At 43.5% G+C, this 19,273-nt stretch overlaps 1 protein-coding gene across 2 annotated transcripts in view; it reads left to right on the forward strand.

The window, feature by feature from the left end:
• ATP11C (ATPase phospholipid transporting 11C (ATP11C blood group)) overlaps positions 1-19,273 on the forward strand; it is a 104,864-nt gene that overhangs the window by 57,947 nt on the left and 27,644 nt on the right. For both annotated transcript variants that reach the window (XM_075260236.1, XM_075260237.1), the window contains exons 10-18: positions 909-990; positions 4,221-4,371; positions 7,095-7,292; positions 9,087-9,239; positions 9,846-10,003; positions 12,915-12,986; positions 13,620-13,693; positions 14,532-14,635; positions 16,800-16,981. In XM_075260236.1, the coding sequence (XP_075116337.1) occupies positions 909-990; positions 4,221-4,371; positions 7,095-7,292; positions 9,087-9,239; positions 9,846-10,003; positions 12,915-12,986; positions 13,620-13,693; positions 14,532-14,635; positions 16,800-16,981 (1,174 nt within the window). The remainder of the gene's footprint in view (positions 1-908; positions 991-4,220; positions 4,372-7,094; positions 7,293-9,086; positions 9,240-9,845; positions 10,004-12,914; positions 12,987-13,619; positions 13,694-14,531; positions 14,636-16,799; positions 16,982-19,273) is intronic.

The raw sequence follows: 19,273 nt of genomic DNA on the forward strand, positions 1-19,273 counted from the left end.
ATGGGGACAAAGGAGAAGATTCGACTCCAGTCTTCATATTCCCTGGGCTGGCGGAGTGTGTGCCTCATGTATGGTGATGTGTAAATGATGCTCACCCACATGTCTTTTCTGTAGTTTGTGAGCCCCATATAGAGCTCACAATGTACATTTTTCCCCATCGGTGAGTCTTTGGAGTATGGGAGGAAATCCACGCAAACATGGGGGGAGAACATAAAAACTCCTTGCAGATGTTGTCCTTGGCTGGATTCGAACCCAGGACTCCAGCGCTGCAAGGCTGCAGTGTTAACCACTGGACCTCTGTGTTGCCCCATCTTTTCTCCATTGTGAACCCTACTCCTTGATTTTGATTGAAGGTTCCCGCACAGACTGACATCACAGTCTCTACTACGGAATGTGAATGTAGTGTCCCCAACAAAGGGACAACCCTGCACCGCCTGGCCATGCATGGTGCATGTGTGAGACTTTGTTGCAGGAAAGCATGACATCAGCCTGTGCTGGAGCCGTCATTTAAGACAAGTGGGGGGCAGGGGGCAGGGGTTGTTGACTACGAGAAACTTATGACCTCATCTTCTTTCATCCCGCACCAGATGAAATCTGCATGCAAGTATAAAATACAGGACAGCCACATAGAACATGCATTTCCAATATGGGGTTTGTGTCTTTTGAGTGGAGTTCCTTATAACCATAACTGACTCATGTAGCCCAATGGCTGTAAGGAACCATGAAATCTAAAGAAATGTACAGAGAATAAAAAGTATCCCTCCAAAGTCCTGATGTAGTTGTGTCATCTGTATACTCCTGTATATTGTTTATATCAGTTATACAAGCACCTGCCAATATATGCCCTCTTATCTGCTGTGTGCAGCGCCTTGGCCTCTGTTCAGTACTTTGCCTTTTATGTTCTGCAGGTGTTGCGGTATATACTGGCATGGAGACCAAAATGGCTTTGAACTACCAAGGAAAGTCTCAGAAACGCTCGGCGGTGGAGAAGTGAGTCTTAGTATAAACAACACGTTGCTTGAGTTTATAGAAGGTGTTCCCATGTCCGCTGCTGACGTTGTTCTCGCTCGGACAGATAAGCTGTCCTGTGCGTTTCCTGTGAGCACTGACAAGGACAAGGTTATTTCTGCCTCCAAACCTTTCAATACGATCATTAGGGAGACGTCTAAATAAAGGATTTCCCTGCGTCTTATTATGAGCCCAAGGACAAGCAATAAGAATAAGCCATGTGCTCCGTAGGCAGGTTGCTGTGCTTAGGGGGCTCAGGGGCTTTATAGTAATAGTATAATAATGATATAGGATTCATTTAAAGGGGATTTCTACAAGTGGGCTCACTCTGGATTTCCTGTTAAAGATTATGCGTTTCTATTTTGTGGCTCATTGGGGGTCTCTGCAGTCAGAACTAGCAGTGAGTGTACGGATATGGCGTATAGTCCTGAGAAATTAGTGGGAACAGAAAAAGGGGTGATTGGATAAAATTAACCCATGCATTCCAGTATACCACCCCCAAAATGATACAGTTGGCAGGTGTTCCTGAGCAGGAAAGTGGCATTCATGGGCAGGGAGAGGCTAAAATGTCCCAAGAGTTTATTTACTTTGGGAAGATCCTTTTAAGAAGAATATCATGATGGAGGACCGTCACGAGGCTGTGCAAGAACAACCTGGGCCTAGGGTTGAGTGATCGTGTTCGGAAAAGATCGGATTCCGATTGGCGATCGAGAAAATTTCACGATCGCCATCGGAATGCCGAACACGATCTTTTTATGTGGGATCGAGATCGGTGATTTTTACCACAATGCATTGCTTAGCCTTCACACTGAGTATACAATGTATATTCAGTGTGAAGGCTCTGCTGCAGTTCCATAGGAATGAATGGAAGCAGCCGGCACACAGCCTTAACCCCCTGCATGCCGGCTGCCTCCATTCATTCGAATGGAAGGCTAAACTAAATCTCTAGCAGCTACTTACTACTTGCCCTCCTTCTTCTTGCCTCGCTGCCCCGCCTCCCAGGTTAGTGTTTAAAGCGCTAGGTAGGCGGGGCTTGTGGCTTAGGAGAGTGTGTGCGGGTACGTGACGTCTCCCCTCCCAGTACCTGCCCACACTCTCCTAACCTGGCAGGGAGGGGGCAGCGAAGGAAGAAAAGCAGCGTGGAGCGGCAGCGAGGTGAAGAATGAAGGCACAGGGCACAGGACCAGCCATCTCTGGAGGTAAGTGGACACCAGGGGGTAGGATTGCTTTTAAATCCGATCTCTGATTAATAAAAAAATCCCATTGACTTGCATTGGGATCGGAATTGGGATCGAGATCGGGTTCGAATGAAAAATGATCGGAAATCGGATTTTAAAATCGATCCTGAAAAGTCAAGATCGGCTCAACCCTACGTGAGCCTCATTGTGAAGAGAGGAGACGTCACTCTGGGGCCACCTGTAGGTAGCTACCCTGTATTGGAATTCAGCCCCATTAAAGAGCCTTAAAGGGGTTTTCCAGGACTTGCATACTGATAACCTATCCATAGGATAGGTCACCAATATGTAATTGGTGCGTTTGACACTTGGGACGCTCCTGAAGGGTCCATACCTTGAATTCCACTGGATTGCTGCTGTACCATGTGACCGATGATTGTGACCCTCATCACACAGAAAAGGCAACAGAACTTGTAAGTGCCATGACCTCTTTAAACAATGAGGATTCCAGCTATTTGACCCCCATTGATCGAATGTTGATGACCTATCCTAAAGTAAAATGATCAGTGAGCCCCGAGAACCCCTTTATAACAAGACCAGGGAATCGGATGATTTGTTCCACATCAGTATGGAGGAGGATACTGGTTGGCTGAGTAAGGGGTGTCTGTGACGTAGATAGGGAGTCTTACAGGCCGTGCCCTCTCCGGACATATAAGCAGATTAGATCTCCACCAGAAAGCAGAGAATCTTATCTCTAGTGCTACTTGTAGGTAACTTGGTCATGTCTGACTCAGTAAAGAGCCTTGAAACATAAGGGATATGGATACAGGCCAAATCAGAGAAACCCCGCTGAGGACAGCGCTATACGGAAGATTTTGCTTCTTATGAGCTAAAAGAAGCACCAGATGACATTTATTATAAATATATACATATTTATATACAGATTTTCTTTCTGTACAAGTTATGGGAATTGGATTCCTGAAGATGGGGCATGGATCCAGAGATTTAGTATGATTCCCATATTCGGTTAGGAAGCATATTTTATATTAGGAGTCGAGAAGTATTTCTTCCCCTAATATGGGAGAAACAATCCTTCTCCTTATCAGCTATATAACTACTATTTTCCCAGGCAGCATTACCTGCAAGATTCCCTACACAAGCTGTATCTCTGTATGGAGAACTAGAACCTTCCAAGATGACCGTAATCCATGATGGTTCTAGTTCAATGGCTGCAAGAAAAGATCTTGAGACATAAAGATGGATGGATGGATGGGTAGATGGATGGATGGATGGATGGATGGATGGGTAGATGGATGGATGTGTGGGTAGATGGATGGATGGATGGGTGGGTAGATGGATGGGTGGGTGGATGAATGGATGGATGGGTGGATGGATGGATGGGTAGATAGATGGATGGATGGGTAGATGGATGGATGGATAGATGGATGGGTAGATAGATAGATAGATAGATAGATGGATGGGTAGATTACGAGTATTCCGTTCATTTCAAGTGACCCCTCATCCGCAGAATAGGGTATAACTATCTAGACCCAACAGGCGGACTTCCAAAGTTCAGGAGAACATGCTGCATCTAGTCCAATCTAGATTAAAGTTGCTGCATGAATGTTGGTCCTGCCACTCCATTCATGGGGGCTAAATCGGACCCCCATTCTTCCCCTAGGTGGGGTCCCAGCAGTTGAACCACTCTGATCAGACAGGATAATATATGCAGGAGAACTAGAAATTACAGGATTACCGCATTACAATTCTGACTAAAGTACAGTAGTTTCTTATACTGTAGTTATCTCTATAACCTTTATTCAGCAAGTCACTGGTTCCCACAGTGAACTTTTCTCTCACCCTGAGTCCTGATAGTCCCGATAACAGTGAGGTTACAGCTGTCTACATGTCTGCTGCTTACTTACTTCACAAAGACGTTACCCACAAAACCACAAAGTTCTGAATGAGGATCTCTGTATTTCCTTGTCTGCCTCATACATGAAACATTTCAGCCGTTTCTTTCTTTTTATCATTCAGGTCAATCAATGCCTTTTTAATAGTGTATCTGTCAATCCTGCTCTCCAAAGCCTCCATCTGTACCACACTGAAATACATATGGCAGAGTAATCCTGCCAACGATGAGCCATGGTACAACGAGAAAACTCGCAAGGAGAAGGAGTCCTTCAAGGTATGGCTTATGGGATCCTCGTGCTACAAGTAGCATTTATATATTGTATCAAATAAGCAAAAGAAATTACAACTCACGGCAGTGTCACAAATATAGATATCCGTATATTCTGATGCCAGGGACATAGAGAGCCCTCGGACTCCAAGGATATAGTATGTGGACCGAAAGTGAAGGGTCCAGCACCAAGAAATAAACTTTAACTTTATTCTCGTATTACTGAGAGGACATGCAACAAGGCAACAAGATACAACATGTGTTGTATCTTGTTGCCGTACAAATTCCACCATAAAAACTGATGTCGACTTAGCGAAGCATCATCTAAAATCACATAATAAAAGTACTCGATAAATGTACTCTTTACATTCACCAGAGGTGCGATTGGGGAAAAACTGATCAAACCTTCTATTTTTACCTCTAGATTACCTACAAAAAATAATATTAACACTTTGATCGGTTTACCTCCAATGGCACAATACTGTTAAAGTCTGAAGGCATAATGTGAATACATTCTAATCCAAGAAACTTTTTTTTTTTCTTTTTTTTTTTTTTTTTTTAAGGGGTTGTCCCATCTCAAGGATCTTATCTATACTGGTCGCTTATGTAAATTGAAGACTTTTCCTAAATATATTGCTTTAGAAATGCTGCTTTGTTTCCCTGCTATGTGAACTTATCCTATTAATATTATAAATGTGAAAGTTTGTGAGTTTGGATGTTTGTGTGTTTGGATGTTTGTTCCTCAATCACGCAAAACCCGCTCGACCGATTTGGCTGAAATTTTCCACAAACATAGTCACTACACTCGATTGCGCAATAGGCTACTTTTCGTCACAACAGCGCACATACGTTTGTGCCAGGACCCCCACAAAACCCAAACTCACACCACCATCTCTGCAATCTCACACACTTTGGACCATAGCAAGCCACAAAATTCATATTGCCCTCTGCAGCCTAGCCCCTAACCCCACACAATCTCATATACATATACTTTACCACTTTGCCCCTCCCCTTAACGGTACTCCAGGAGGCTCTCTTTAACGCTCCGGAGCAGCCATGTTTGCCGACCCCCACTGCTCTGACAATCCGCGACACCGCCCACCCATGTCAATACCTCTAGGAAGTCTAATAAATGCAAAAAAAAAAGTTTAAAAAAAAGTAAAAAAATATAAAAACAAATAAAAAGGATTAAAAATTCAAATCACCCCCCCTTTCCCTAGAACACATAAAAGTAGTTAAAAACTGTGAAACATATACATGTTAGGTATCCCCGTGTCCGAAATCGCCCGCTCTACAAAGCTATACAAATATTTTACCTGATCGGTAAACGCCGTAGCGGGAAAAATGGTCAGAATGCCAAACCGCCGTTTTTTCACTCTTTTGATTCTGATAAAAATTTGAATAAAAAGTGATCAAAGCAATAACATTTCCCGAAAATGGTAGAACTAAAAAGTACACCCGACCCCGCAAAAAAAGACGCCCTATACATTCCCGTACACGGACGTATAAAAAAGTTACGGCTGTCGGAATATGACGACTTTAAAAAAAATAAAAAAAAAAAAGTTTTAACACAGTTTTGGATTTTTTTAAGGGGTCAAAATGTAAATAAAACCATATAAATTTGGTATCCCCGGAATCGTAACGAAACACAGAATACAGGGGACATGTCATTTTGGTTGCACAGTGAACGCCGTAAAACCAAAGCCCCTAAGAAAGTCGCAGAAATGCATTTTTTTGTCAAATCCACCCCATTCAGAATTTTTTTTCCCTGCTTCCCAGTACATTATATAGAATAATTAATGGCGGCATCATGAAGAAAAATTTGTCCCAAGAAAAATTAAGACCTCATATGACTCTGGGAGCGGAGAAATAATAAAGTTATGGGGTTTAGAAGGAGGGAAGTCAAAAATGAAAAACCAAAATCAAAAAATGCCATTGACGGGAAGGGGTTAACTTCAAATACCTCTGTCCCAAAGTCACTATGTAAAGTTTCTCACAACACCGTATATATAGCAGCTCAAATACAAAGTAACTTCAACACAAAAGTCTCACGTATTCTCTGAATTACAGAAAAAACAAGATACAAAATTAGATTTCATATCCCATCCCTTATACACAGTACGAAAACCTTACCCGCGCCTGTATATACCCACTGCTACAATCACTGCAGACGAAGTCGCGGGTACCAGCTAGTTACTCCTATTGTTTACACAGCATTTCCATAATGCCAGACCTGTGACATTGGACAGGTGTCATCACTCACTGTTCTGCCTGCAGGACAATCAGTTCAGCTAATTGCAGTTTGCTGATAAAGCTGAGTCTGTTATCTCTATATATAAACACACAGATAACACTGAGTCCATTTTCTACTTAATTTTTGTAATACTACATACTGTCCCATTCAGCAAGCTGGGGGAAAGGGGGAGAAAAATACTGGAAGTGAGAAGAAGAGACAGCAGGCAGACTGCTGAAACAGGGAGATGGGAAACCCCTTTAATGTTCCTAATGTTACGTATGTTTGAAGAGTCACATGTTAGCAGTGTATATGTGCATCAGTTAGGAAAACAGCAGTCGCAGATACACATATACCCAAGTGCTTATCTTTGCAGATTGATTCATGATTTCAGAAGGAAGGACCACTGAACTGTATGAAAGTCTTGTCAAGTTATGCAATATCTTCACAGGACATGACACTAATGTTTTTTTTTTTTCTATCCCCTTTCTTCTAGATCTTGAAGATTTTTACCGACTTCCTTTCCTTCATGGTTCTTTTTAACTTCATCATCCCTGTATCCATGTACGTCACTGTGGAAATGCAAAAGTTCTTAGGATCGTTCTTCATTTCCTGGGATAAGGAGATGTATGACGAGGAAATAAAGGAGGGCGCGTTGGTGAACACCTCTGACCTTAATGAAGAGCTTGGGCAGGTAGGTAGACATTTTGGTTATTGATGAGCGAGTAGTATTCGATCGAGTAGGTATTTGATCGAATACTACGGTGTTCTAAATACTCGTACTTGGTCGAATACCATGCGATAAAGGTAAAAGGTGTTTACTGCGTGGTATTCGACTGAGTACACATATTTCGAATATCATAGTATTCAATCGAATACCGTAGTATTTGATCAAATACCTACTCGATCGAATACTACTCGCTCATCTCTAGTTATTGGATATTTAAATACAGATTTTCATATTGTTTTTCTCTTTATATGCAATAGAGGTTGTCCAGTTTAGAAAACCTACTGTCATAGACCCTATTAGTGGATTAATTATGAGTGGATCGAACAATGTTGGGAGAAACATTGCATTCTGCTAGACCTATTGTACCCTGTATTACACAGGCAAACCTTGGATTTGAATGAGTACTATCGTGTTTCCCTGAAAATAAGTCATCCCCCGAAAGTAAGGCATGGAGGAGGTTTTGTTGAATTGGCTAATATAAGACACCCACTGAAAGTAAGACATCCCCTAAAAAACAATGCACCCGGCTGAACGCTGTGCGCGATATTCCGTGTGCACTGAAAAGCTGGCTGCTGTCTCTGCTGTGATACCGTATGTTGTATCCACTGTTCCTGCTGCTGTAGGATGAGCTGGGAGATGCCCGCTGCGCATACACTACGGTAAGCATCGTATGCGGCGGGGGGTCCACTCTCCCAGCTCATCCCACAGCAGCAGGAACAGTGGATACAACATATGGTATCAGTAGCCGGTTTTCCTGTGCACACGTAGCACTGCACACAGCGTTCAGCCGGCTGTAGTGCCCGCGATGTGAGGCTCTCCGGTGCAACCACTGGAATCCTCGCTAAGCCACGCCCACCACTTCCGCCGCCACGACCAACAGCAGCATCAGTGCTGCTACGAAAATTGGGAAAGTAAGTAGCAACTCCCCCCCCTCCTCACTTAACCTCCCGAACTACCTACAACCAACAGTCATGTTGGCGCTCCGCTAAGGAGACGTTGTCCCCCCTCCAGCCGCTCCTGCGCACAGCAAGCATATAAGACATCCCCCAAAAATAAGACATGTCATATATTTAGGACCAGAATTTAATATAAGACACTGTCTTATTTTCAGGGAAACCCGGTATGTAAAGGGGATTGCCGCGTTCTGGTGTAAACATTAAAATGGCTTAACGTATAGCCATTGTTTGTTTTATATAACCTGAGAATGAGGTGTCATATAAAAGCAAAAAATTAAAAAAAAAGTTAAATGCACACTTGGGAATGTGACTTTTATATCTAGCATATACTGCATTTGTCCTGAATGTGTCTTCAGCTAGTGATGCCTCTTTTTTTATACCTAAACTGTGATCTTGGTAACATATGAAAACTGAGAATTTCAGCTTTGGTACGACAGCAGAACTACTGTACTAGTAGGTGACATGAGAGCTGGTGCCTAGTAGGGGCCTGGAAGTGGAAGTGTAGCCGCCATTACTATCTGACTGCTGGGCCCTGCTAACTTTTATTATACAGACAAATGATCTTGGTTCCTGGGGAAAGATGTGCTTGAGTAAATGAGCGATAGAGAAAGACTAGTGTGCGTTCTCCAGATCTGTGAGAATTGCAATGGTTATGTCATATCTAATTTATGTGCAACTGAGGGAACCCAGTCTATGACACACAAACCGCAAGTGACACATTGAAAGGGGTTGTGTTGCGGAGACAACCCTTTTACCATACATTTGATAACTTACAAGACAACGCCCCGCTTTGTTTCCATAGGTGGAGTATGTGTTCACTGATAAGACTGGCACGCTCACAGAAAACTCCATGGAGTTCATTGAATGCTGCATAGATGGCTACAAATACAAGGAGACTGGAGATGGACTTACTGTGACCGATGGTCCTACTGGCTTCTATGGAAAAGCTTCTAGGGTAATGTTCTTCTATACACTGAGACTGTTGTGTTTCTTTGTTAACGGGCACAAATCGCTTAATACTGTCCCTCTCTAGCACAGGTGTAGGGCTTGTTACAGTGTATCAGAGCCTCCTAAGCAGGATTTCAGCTGCTAGTTGTAAATAGAAATGAGCGGATACTATTCGGTAACGGCAGTTTGGAATAGCACGCACCCATAGCAATGAATGGAGCTGGTCGGCAGGGGGTTAAACGGCAGGACGCCGGCCCCATCTGCGTGCTGGCCGGCTCCATTCATTGCTATGGGTGCGTGCTATTCCAAACTGCCGTTTCGAATAGTACCCGCTCATCTCTAGTTGTAAACAGTAATGTCTCCAGTCACTGATAACAAGAGGAACATTCCTTCATTGACTACCAGATACTGCTAGATATTTCATCAGTAACTGTGCCTGTTATTGCAGCTCAGTCCTGTCTATTGGAATTGTAATACCAGCCTCATCCACTACTAAAAGTAGGGCGCTAGTAAATGAGACCTGCCACTGTCACTGATGCACCATAGTCCCTTCCTATAGCTGATCCACAGAGAGTCACACCAACACTGATCTCATGTTTTTGATCTCTTCTAGGATAGGGAGGAACTGTTCCTACGAGCGCTATGTCTGTGCCATACCGTGCAGATGAAAGAAGAGTGTCAGACTGACGGACCCGCTGCCGAATCAGAGAACCATTGTTCTTACATCTCCTCTTCTCCTGATGAAATTGCTTTGGTGAATGGAGCCAAAAAGTGAGCACAAACATTTATTCTATAAACCATTGTCCTCATATTATGGTTTTCCGGGATTGAAAACTAAGATGGTGTCAGGAGGCGAGGACTTGCGACCACTGACCTGCCATCTCCCACTTTGTTCTTGTACTAGACCACACGTTGGCTTCGCTGCTCTGTTTGTATACCAAGCAAATTTTTGTGACGGAATCTGCCTCGCAAATGCCAGCTCTCCCATTCATTTTAATAGGGGTCAGGCAGATTTATTCTCCTCCAGCTGGTTGCTTTCAGTGAGAGGGGAAAAAAGTGCCATGACCTATTCCCATTCAATGGAAGGCGGAAAAAAACATGATGCAGTTTTTGCAAAAATAAAGGCAAAAAAAATGAATTGCGTTTTTCCATCTTCCATTTGTTTCCATGGGCTTTGCAAGGCAGTATTTGCCTAAATTATGATTAGAGATGAGCGAACAGTGAAATATTAGAGATTCGATATTCGTTTTGAGTAGATCCTCAATATTCGACTACTCGATCAAATATCAAATCTCATTATAGTCTATGGGAAAAAATTCGACTAATGGAGAGTCACCAAGTCCATGAGTAGCAGGGGGAGAGTGTTTAGGAGGAGCGCTGTGCAGTTAAAGCGCACGGACCCAATTATAGTCTATGGGGTCCGTGCGCTTTAACTGCACAGTGCTTGCAGTTGTGCTGATAAAAAGTAAGCTCCCTCGTAACCGCAAGCTGCCAGCTCTCCCGACTAGCAAGGACGAGCCTGCGGCAAATCAACGCTGGTTCTGCAGCAGGCTCGTCCTTGCTATTCGGGAGAGCTGGCAGCTTGCTGTTATGAGGGAGCCGACTCCTTTTCCCATAGGAATGAATTGACCAGTGTTGATTGGCCAGTGTACAGCATTCGGCCATTCAACGCTGGTCCTGCTGGATTCTCGTCTGTGAGGAGGTGGAGTCTAAAATTGGACCACAATGGAGACTGCTGTGGTCTGAACTTAGACTCCGCCTCCTCACAGACGAGCCGCCGACAGAACCAGCGTTGATTGGCCGAATGCTGTACACTGGCCAATCAACGCTGGGCTATTCATTCCTATGAGAAAAAGTAAGCTCCCTCATAACAGCAAGCTGCCAGCTCTCCCGACTAGCAAGGACGAGCCTACTGCAGAACCAGCGTTGCTTTGACGAATGCTCTACACTATATAGCACACTGTATAGCATTCGGCCAATCAACGCTGGCTCTGAATCGAATATTTACTGCGAATAGTTAGTAGTATTCGATTGAGTACGAATATTTTGAATACCGTAGTATTCGATCGAATACCTACTCAATCGAATACTACTCACTCATCTCTAATTATGATGCTTTTTTTTTCTTCTGAGATATCGCAGTACCGGGCCATGGATCACTCAGTAAAGGGCCACAACAATAGCCACTTCCAAGGAGGACGAGAAGTAGTGAGGGCGTCTCGCTCACAATGACCACTTCCGTGCCTCTTTTTCGCACCTTTTTTTCTTTTTATCTGTGTGCGCCTTTCAGGGTCCTAATGACCGATAAGCCACTTCCTTCCTCAGAAACTTCTTAACATCCCTCCAACCAATCAACGTGGGAAGATATTCTTGCATGAAACTGGTCCCCGTGCAAAAAAAAGATTGGGGACCACCGACCTAGAGATACAATCTGCTACTGGACTCCAGTGAAAGAAATGGGAGAGTACATGAGGTCCATGTGAACTTACCCTAAGACCACTCTGCTACGTCATCCTTTGCCCACTGTGTACAGTAGATGCTATACTGCTAAACAATACTCCTTTCTATATCATAGCAGTGAAGCCTTGTTGCTGGATTCCCTCATAAGTGAGAGCTGAATTCAGACGGGCCCATTGTGATCTGCTTATAGTCGGGGGAACAAGTAATTGTCAGCTGGTTGTAGGATCCCAGTTCCTACACTGCACAGTCTACATATAGAGGATACAATACAGAATCCGCACCCCATGACAGTAATGGCCCGAAGCCCCTTGCATACAGTAGTACTTACTGATACAGAGTAGAGGATCTGTATTAGGATTAACAGATTGGGATCTGTATCCATTACAGCACAGCCAGTCCCCAGAATATCTTCACCGTACGTGTTTATAGCGGACGGCTCTCTCCCATCCATCTTGTGTATTTCCAGGTGCCGTTTATTGCCTCTCCAATAAATTTTGCAGGTATAATGGGATTATGTCACATGCATTTGCAGCACTTTATCAGCGCTTCCGTAAGGTGTTAGGAGCACATGCTTCCGCTTAGTGGGATCATTCGCTCTGTCAGCAGTCCGCACAAGTGTTGTTTCTGGAACAGCTGTCTGCTTTCACAATCCGGCACACAGTCGCTCTGCTCCCACCTCTGGTTACTACAGTTCATATGAGGAGACCTCATTCTGCCGACACATATCCGTCCTCTGTTTTATAGCTCCCTCTGCTGGTAGCTTGGGAGAAGGTCACCATTCATGTAACGGTCCGTTTTATAATAACAATACATTTTACTCATATAGCGCCAACATATTCTGCAGCGCTTTACAAATCCTAGGGTTACAGTACAGACAAAAGGAGACATTACAGAGCAATAAGTCAATTCTCACTATGGGAATGAGGCCTTGATTGCGCCCGGTCTCCGTATGAGCATTTTTCGCCCTATTTATGCAAAAACTGAATGGAAACCACGCGGACCCCATTATAATCTATGGGGTGTGCGGGTTTCCTAAGGTAGTCACTTTTTATAAGAGTTAGGTTTCTGTTCAAGGAGTTCCCCAAGTGGCCCCCCAAACGGAAACCTGTACGCAGATGTGAACCAAGCATAACCTTATTAAAAAAACCGCCGCCGCACTGGCTTGTACAACTCCATCTTGCACATCTATGGCTTCTTACACTGCATTTTGTCTTTATTTCAGGTATGGATTTACATACATGGGATCAGAAAATGACTTCATGAAGGTGAAAAACCAAAAGAATGAGATGGAAATGTAAGTATATTGAGCCACGGGTACATGACATTCTCTGACGTTATCCCATAACCTTTATGAGGCAGATGTATGGAGACAAATGTGGAAGTGGAAGACGAGAAGGCAGAGATGATAAAGATGAAGTAATAATGCTAACTCTCCTCCTTTATACAAAAAAAAAACGCTTGTGTAATCTCTAGTCTGTTTGCCTGTATGGTCAGTCATTGACTAGCCAAAGGCACGTACAGCATCTTATTGCTGCTGCCACTTCATTCTGGTGACGGATGTGGAGACATTAGTCAGACCCCATATGCCTATACAGTATCATAGATGTCTTAAAGGAATTTCACAATTCAGGGATGAGGCTGGGATAGATGACGCATACTCCTACTTACCTGTCCGGGGCTCTGGTGTCTGCTGCTATTGTCCATTCCAGCGAACGCCATGAGATCTTGTACTGCAAGTGTCCGCTAAGGCCTGAGTGGTCACAGGATGGGAGTCGGTGACATATGTGAGTTGTCACATATTGGCCTCAGTGATCATACATAGGTGCACAGGAGTGTGTGTATATAGTACAAAGATTTACTATTACTACTTTACTATTGTTTCGCTTTGTTGCGCTGTTGATACTGATGCTCTTGATTTTCTTACCAGCTACCAGCTTCTTCATGTGCTGAACTTTGACCCCGTGCGGCGACGGATGAGCGTGCTTGTCAGAACACACACAGGTATCTATGGGGAATAGATAACGTCATAGTGTAGAGGGAAGTACATTACATGTGTGTTAGTAAATAGGTGTATCCCAATGATAGAACAGACCAGGAGCGTCTTCTCTCATCACTCTGCGTTGTGCTGTTCCTATGTTAAACCTATGTGTAAATAAAATGACAACTGGGCGTTACCATTCTCCATGTAAAAGGGTTAGGGGAATAGTCAGCACTGATAGGGCAGAGTCAGATTGTGCGGGGACAACACTAACCGGTAACACCACATTGCCAGGAGGAATACATATAAAATAATGGAACAATGGAATAATGAGAAATGATTCTCCAGAACTGCAATCTCATAGTAAGATCTCTGCTTGTTGTCAGTGACTGGACACAGCCTTGTTTACACCCAGTGGCAGACATGATCATGATTACGGAGTGTGAATGGTGCGATTAACCCTATAAAGCTGCCCATCCATCTTCCCGTAGCTGTCAGCCATTTACTCATTTGGCAGATCCCCGCTTCTCCTGCCTCCCCATACTGCACATTGGGTTCAGCCAGACTTCATGCGTTGTGAATGGGGAGAAGGCTGCTGTCAGATACATGTGGCGGGGGATCTCCTGCCCGGTGTCGACATTTAGACCTTCTCTTGGTCCCTCTGAAATTGGCAGATTCATCTAATGTGTATGGGATTTCAGGGTATTAGACTATTGTGGGTATTCATATGAAATACTATTCAGAATTTTGTTTTCTATGGAGACTTTGTGATAAATGTGCTTACACCAGGGCGCAGTTTCACCTTCCAGGTTACCGTCACATTGGTGATCTCTACACATTTTATTTTTTTTTTTGTTTCAGGCAAAATATTCCTTTTCTGCAAAGGAGCCGACTCTTCGGTGTTTCATAGAGTGGCCCGGGATGAGATCCAGCGCACCAAGGTTCACGTTGAGCAGAACGCCCTGGTATGTTTGACACTCTTTTCTGTGCTTGCCTGGACTGGAACATGTATAGCTATAATAGGTGTAGTAGACACATTCATACAGATCATCTGAGCTGTCACCACCAGCCGTCAATCTAGAATGTTATTTGACTTCTTTACTAATGGTAGTAAATAAAAGTCTATGAAGACAAGTTGTGACACTCTGCGCTGCAGACTACACGTTATATCATGACTTTTTGTAGTCAGTAATTCACAAGCAGATGTCCAGTGTCGTCATACACTTTTAGGAGGAATAACAGAGGGACAGCAACGTTCACGATTCTTAGAAAAGATGTTGCAGAATTATGTGGAATACAAGTATTTACTGAAACATAATGGGGATGACTCCTCTATAAGCAGCCCTGTTTGTTAACGTCACATCTTTTCTGCAGCAATGTCGCTCAGCACACGCAGGCTTTTAGAACAGTCTGTCACCTTTAGATGTAGCAGGCACTGAAGTCATATCAGTATTGGTTCCTCCTGGGACTTTCACGCCTGCATCTTCATCATTGATTTGCCACTAAGGGCTTTGATCTGCTGTGAATAGGAGGAGGCTGAAGGTGCGGGGCATGAAATAGTCATAGCTTTATGGAACATAGAACAGCGATTCTAGTGACATGTGAAAGCTAAAGGTCTCTACAAGTATCACTGTGAAAAAGCCCAAGAAATGAATATACAAACTCCTTGCAGATGGTTTTATGCCCTTGGCGGGATTTGAACACCAGGACTCCAGCGCTGCAAGGCTGCAGTGCTAACCACTGAGCCACCGTGTGGCCCCCTTTTTGAAGCGACTTTCTCCACAGCCTCAGCCATATTCTGTGTCCTGAATACCAGGGATCACTGTGCCATGGTGCTAGTGGGATCTTAAAGTGTACTTGCAATTCTAAAACTATTTTTCAGAAATGTATAGTAATGGTGAATATAAAAAACAAACATTTTAATATATCTTATTTAAAAAAAAAAAAAAACTATCTGCATCATTCCACAGTTACAAGGCTTCTTTCCTCCTCCTTATAAAGGGGCTCTATCATTGGGAAAAGTCATTTTCAACTAATCCCATCCTTGCATAGCGTTTAGAAAGTCTATTTCACACCTACCTTTAATATGTAGATTGCCTCAGTTGTTTCTGAATAAGTCTGTTTTTATTCATATGCTAATGAGCTTCCAGCCAGCACAGGAAGTTCCCAGCAGCACTCGTCTCTGCTATTATATCCTATGTGTGTGCAAACAGGAAGCTGAGTCAACATCAGCAGCAGCCTGTGCATAGGAAACAATAGCAAAGGGGGTGCACAATGCATCATGCACAAGTCTAATTAGCATATGAATAAAACGGCCTTATTCAGAAACCACTGAGGCAATCTACATACTAAAGGTAGGTGTGGAATAGACTTTCTAAAGGCTATGCATGGATGTGATTAGTTAAAAATGACCTTTCCCAATGATGCAGTCCCATTAATACTCAGACTGTTATCTCCAAGAGACCCTTATACTCCTTTTGCTAAACCTAATATATTGACTATGACTAAGAACGCTTAGTTCGAAACGCGTCAGTCTGTAACCATCACGTTTCATGTCTGAACTTTTTTCCTTGGTGCACACTCGTATTTTAATTATGGTTATTCAATAAAGAAATAAAATTTTATCTGGAAAAACAGTCTGCTGAATCGTCCTTCATTTTTTCGTTGGATATTCTCTCTAATATATTGAAGTCTATGGAGATGGAGGAGGGGGGGGGGTTAATATTATTTAATTGCCTCATTCTGTGCCGTGGTAGATTCTTATCCTGATGATACAGCAGTGTCAGATGGGTTTTCACACATACAATGTAGCAGAGTAGCCATCAGTCCCCTTTTTCCCCTCTCCTCTTCATAGACGTCTATGTAAATAGTAATTCAGCCTGATAATTAGAGAAGGAAAACTATTTATAGATATAATACAAAGTTTCTTATATTCACATGTACTATTCATGTATGATACATTTTAGGGAATGCCTCATCTGTAGATTCCATTGGCAGACTGAAGCCAACTGTAAGTAGCAGTCTGTATCCTGCTGACAGGTCTGCACATTGCTAAAAGAACTATTCTTTATAACAGTGAGATACATTGCATGCAAACCGTTCTTCACACTGTCTAATTTCTGTTTTTAGGATGGATACCGGACTCTCTGTGTGGCGTATAAAGAACTCAGCCCAGAGGAGTATGACAAAATGAACAAACAGCTGGATGAGGCAAAAATGGCTCTACAAGACCGAGAAGAGAAGTTGGCTCGAGTATTTGATGACATAGAAGATGACATGCACTTACTGGGGTCTACTGCTGTAGAAGACAGGTGAGTGGTGTGTGGTTATATTGTGCAGCCATGATGTAACGTGTTCCTACCAGCACTGCAGTCCCTTTACTTACCTGAATAGCGGGGGTCCTGAGTGATCCTGAACATCAGTAAAAAATAAGTTGTCTCACCCCTTTAAAGGGGCTCTATCAGCAAAATCATGCTGATAGAGCCCCACATATGCGTGCATAGCCTTTAAAAAGGCTATTCAGGCACTGTAAAAGTTAAATTAAACTATCCCCCCGTTTTAAAATAATAACTTAAAAAAGAATGTTCTCTACTTAAGGAACGTGCACCCTGGGCGGGCATTCAGGGTGCGCCGTCTTCTTCTTCCCCGCCTCTTCTTCCTCTGACGTCTTCGGGTCCCGTCCTCCTCAGGCGCTTGCTCGCGGACACTGATAAAAAAAAAAAAATAGCCCGCGCGTATGCGCAGTAGCACGCGGCTTCTACTACGGCTACTGCGCATGCGCCCGGGCTATTTTTTTTTTATCAGTGCCCGCGAGCAAGCGCCGGAGGAGGACGGGACCCGAAGACATCAGAGGAAGAAGAGGCGGGGAAGAAGATGAAGACACACCCAGATGCCCGCAAAGGGTGCACGTTCCGTAAGTAGAGAACATTCTTTTTTAAGTTATTATTTTAAAACGGGGGGGGGGGGGGGTAGTTTAATTTAACTTTTACAGTGCCTGAATAGCCTTTTTAAAGGCTATGCACGCATATGTGAGGCTCTATCAGCATGATTTTGCTGATAGAGCCCCTTTAAGGGTGTGCATACACATTCTTTATATTTCCTTTTAATGATTTTACAGGCAGAAAATCTATAACTTATTACTGTAGCTGGAAAATGGATGAGATTTTTTAACATGTTGGCAAAAAATATACATGAAAAATGACCAGTTGTGTGGATTTTAGATCCATTGCATATCCATATTTTTTCAGCTCAATTATCTCTGAGTGTGAATGTAGCTTTAAAGGGATCCTATCATTAAAATGTTTTTTTTTTTTTTTTCTGACTAACACGTAGGATAGCCTTAAGAAAGGCTATTCTTCTCCTACCTTTAGATGTCTTCCTTGCGCCGCCGTTCGGTAGAAAATCCCGGTTTTCTTTGGTATGCAAACGAGTTCTCTCGCAGCACTGGGGGCGGGCCCCAGCGCTCAGACAGCACTGGGGACCAATGCTACGGGAGAACTCTCCAGCAACACCTCTATCTTTTCTGGAACAGCCTCTCTCCGCGTCTTCTTCCAGCACTGGGGTCAAATTTCTACGCATGTGCAGTTGGTTCTGCCATCGGGCCTCGGGCAGAGCAGACTGCACATGTGTGTGGCCATTTTCTTGTGGCTGCTTGCTTCAGCTTACTGTGTAAGCGGCCACAAGAAAATGGCCGCGTACACCAGGCGGGCATGCGCAGTCGGCTCTGCCGAGGCCTGACGGCAGAGCCTAGAAGTTTGAAGCCAGCACTGGAAGATGATGTAGGGAGAGACCGTTGCAGAATAAGATAGAGGCGGCGCTAGAGATTTCTCTCGCAGTATTGGGAACGCCCCCAGTGCTGTGAGAGAGCTCATTTGCATACTGAAGAAAACCCGGATTTCTACCAAACAGAGGCTCAGAGAAGACATCTAAAGGTAGGAGAAGAATAGCCTTTCTTAAGGCTATTCCTACGTGTTATTGAGAAAAAATGTCATTTTGATGTTAGGATCCCTTTAAAGTGTTGCAGAATAAAATCTGATACATAGTTGCATCTAGAAATCAATACATACAATTCCTATGTAGAGAACTAGGTGTCATGGGGGGCATATGTATGTCATAGCTGCGTGTACTACAGGCTGGTGAATCAGTGTTAGGCTCTGAGTATGGGCTGGGCGCTGTAATAACCGGCTTGCACACTGTATATTTATACGGGTCAAATATTTACTTGTTCCCTTCGCTACTTAACTTGATTTATTTCTAAATAAAGTGTCGTCCTCTTCCCATAAACGCTCCCAGCTGTGCTGTACTTAAAGCTTGTTGAAAACTGGTAGATGGCACCGCCGTTATATTTAGCATCAGCCTTTCCTGCCGCACTCATTGACAACACTCAGCTTAGCTATATTGGATCACAATGCAGATCTGGTTCACAATAAATTAAGAATAGGTAATTAAATTACCTCACTCGAGGCCCCACCCTTTTGTCTCTTATCCCTGCTTTTGTATAGACCAGCCAAGAGCAGGGGGGATGTCTCTGACTACCTAAGTACAGTGTGCATGGCGTAGTCTAGGAATCTGATGTACACTTTAAAGCAGGGGTAGGGAATGTA

The sequence above is a fragment of the Leptodactylus fuscus genome, chromosome 11 (assembly GCF_031893055.1).
Source record: "Leptodactylus fuscus isolate aLepFus1 chromosome 11, aLepFus1.hap2, whole genome shotgun sequence".
Lineage (NCBI taxonomy): Eukaryota > Metazoa > Chordata > Amphibia > Anura > Leptodactylidae > Leptodactylus > Leptodactylus fuscus.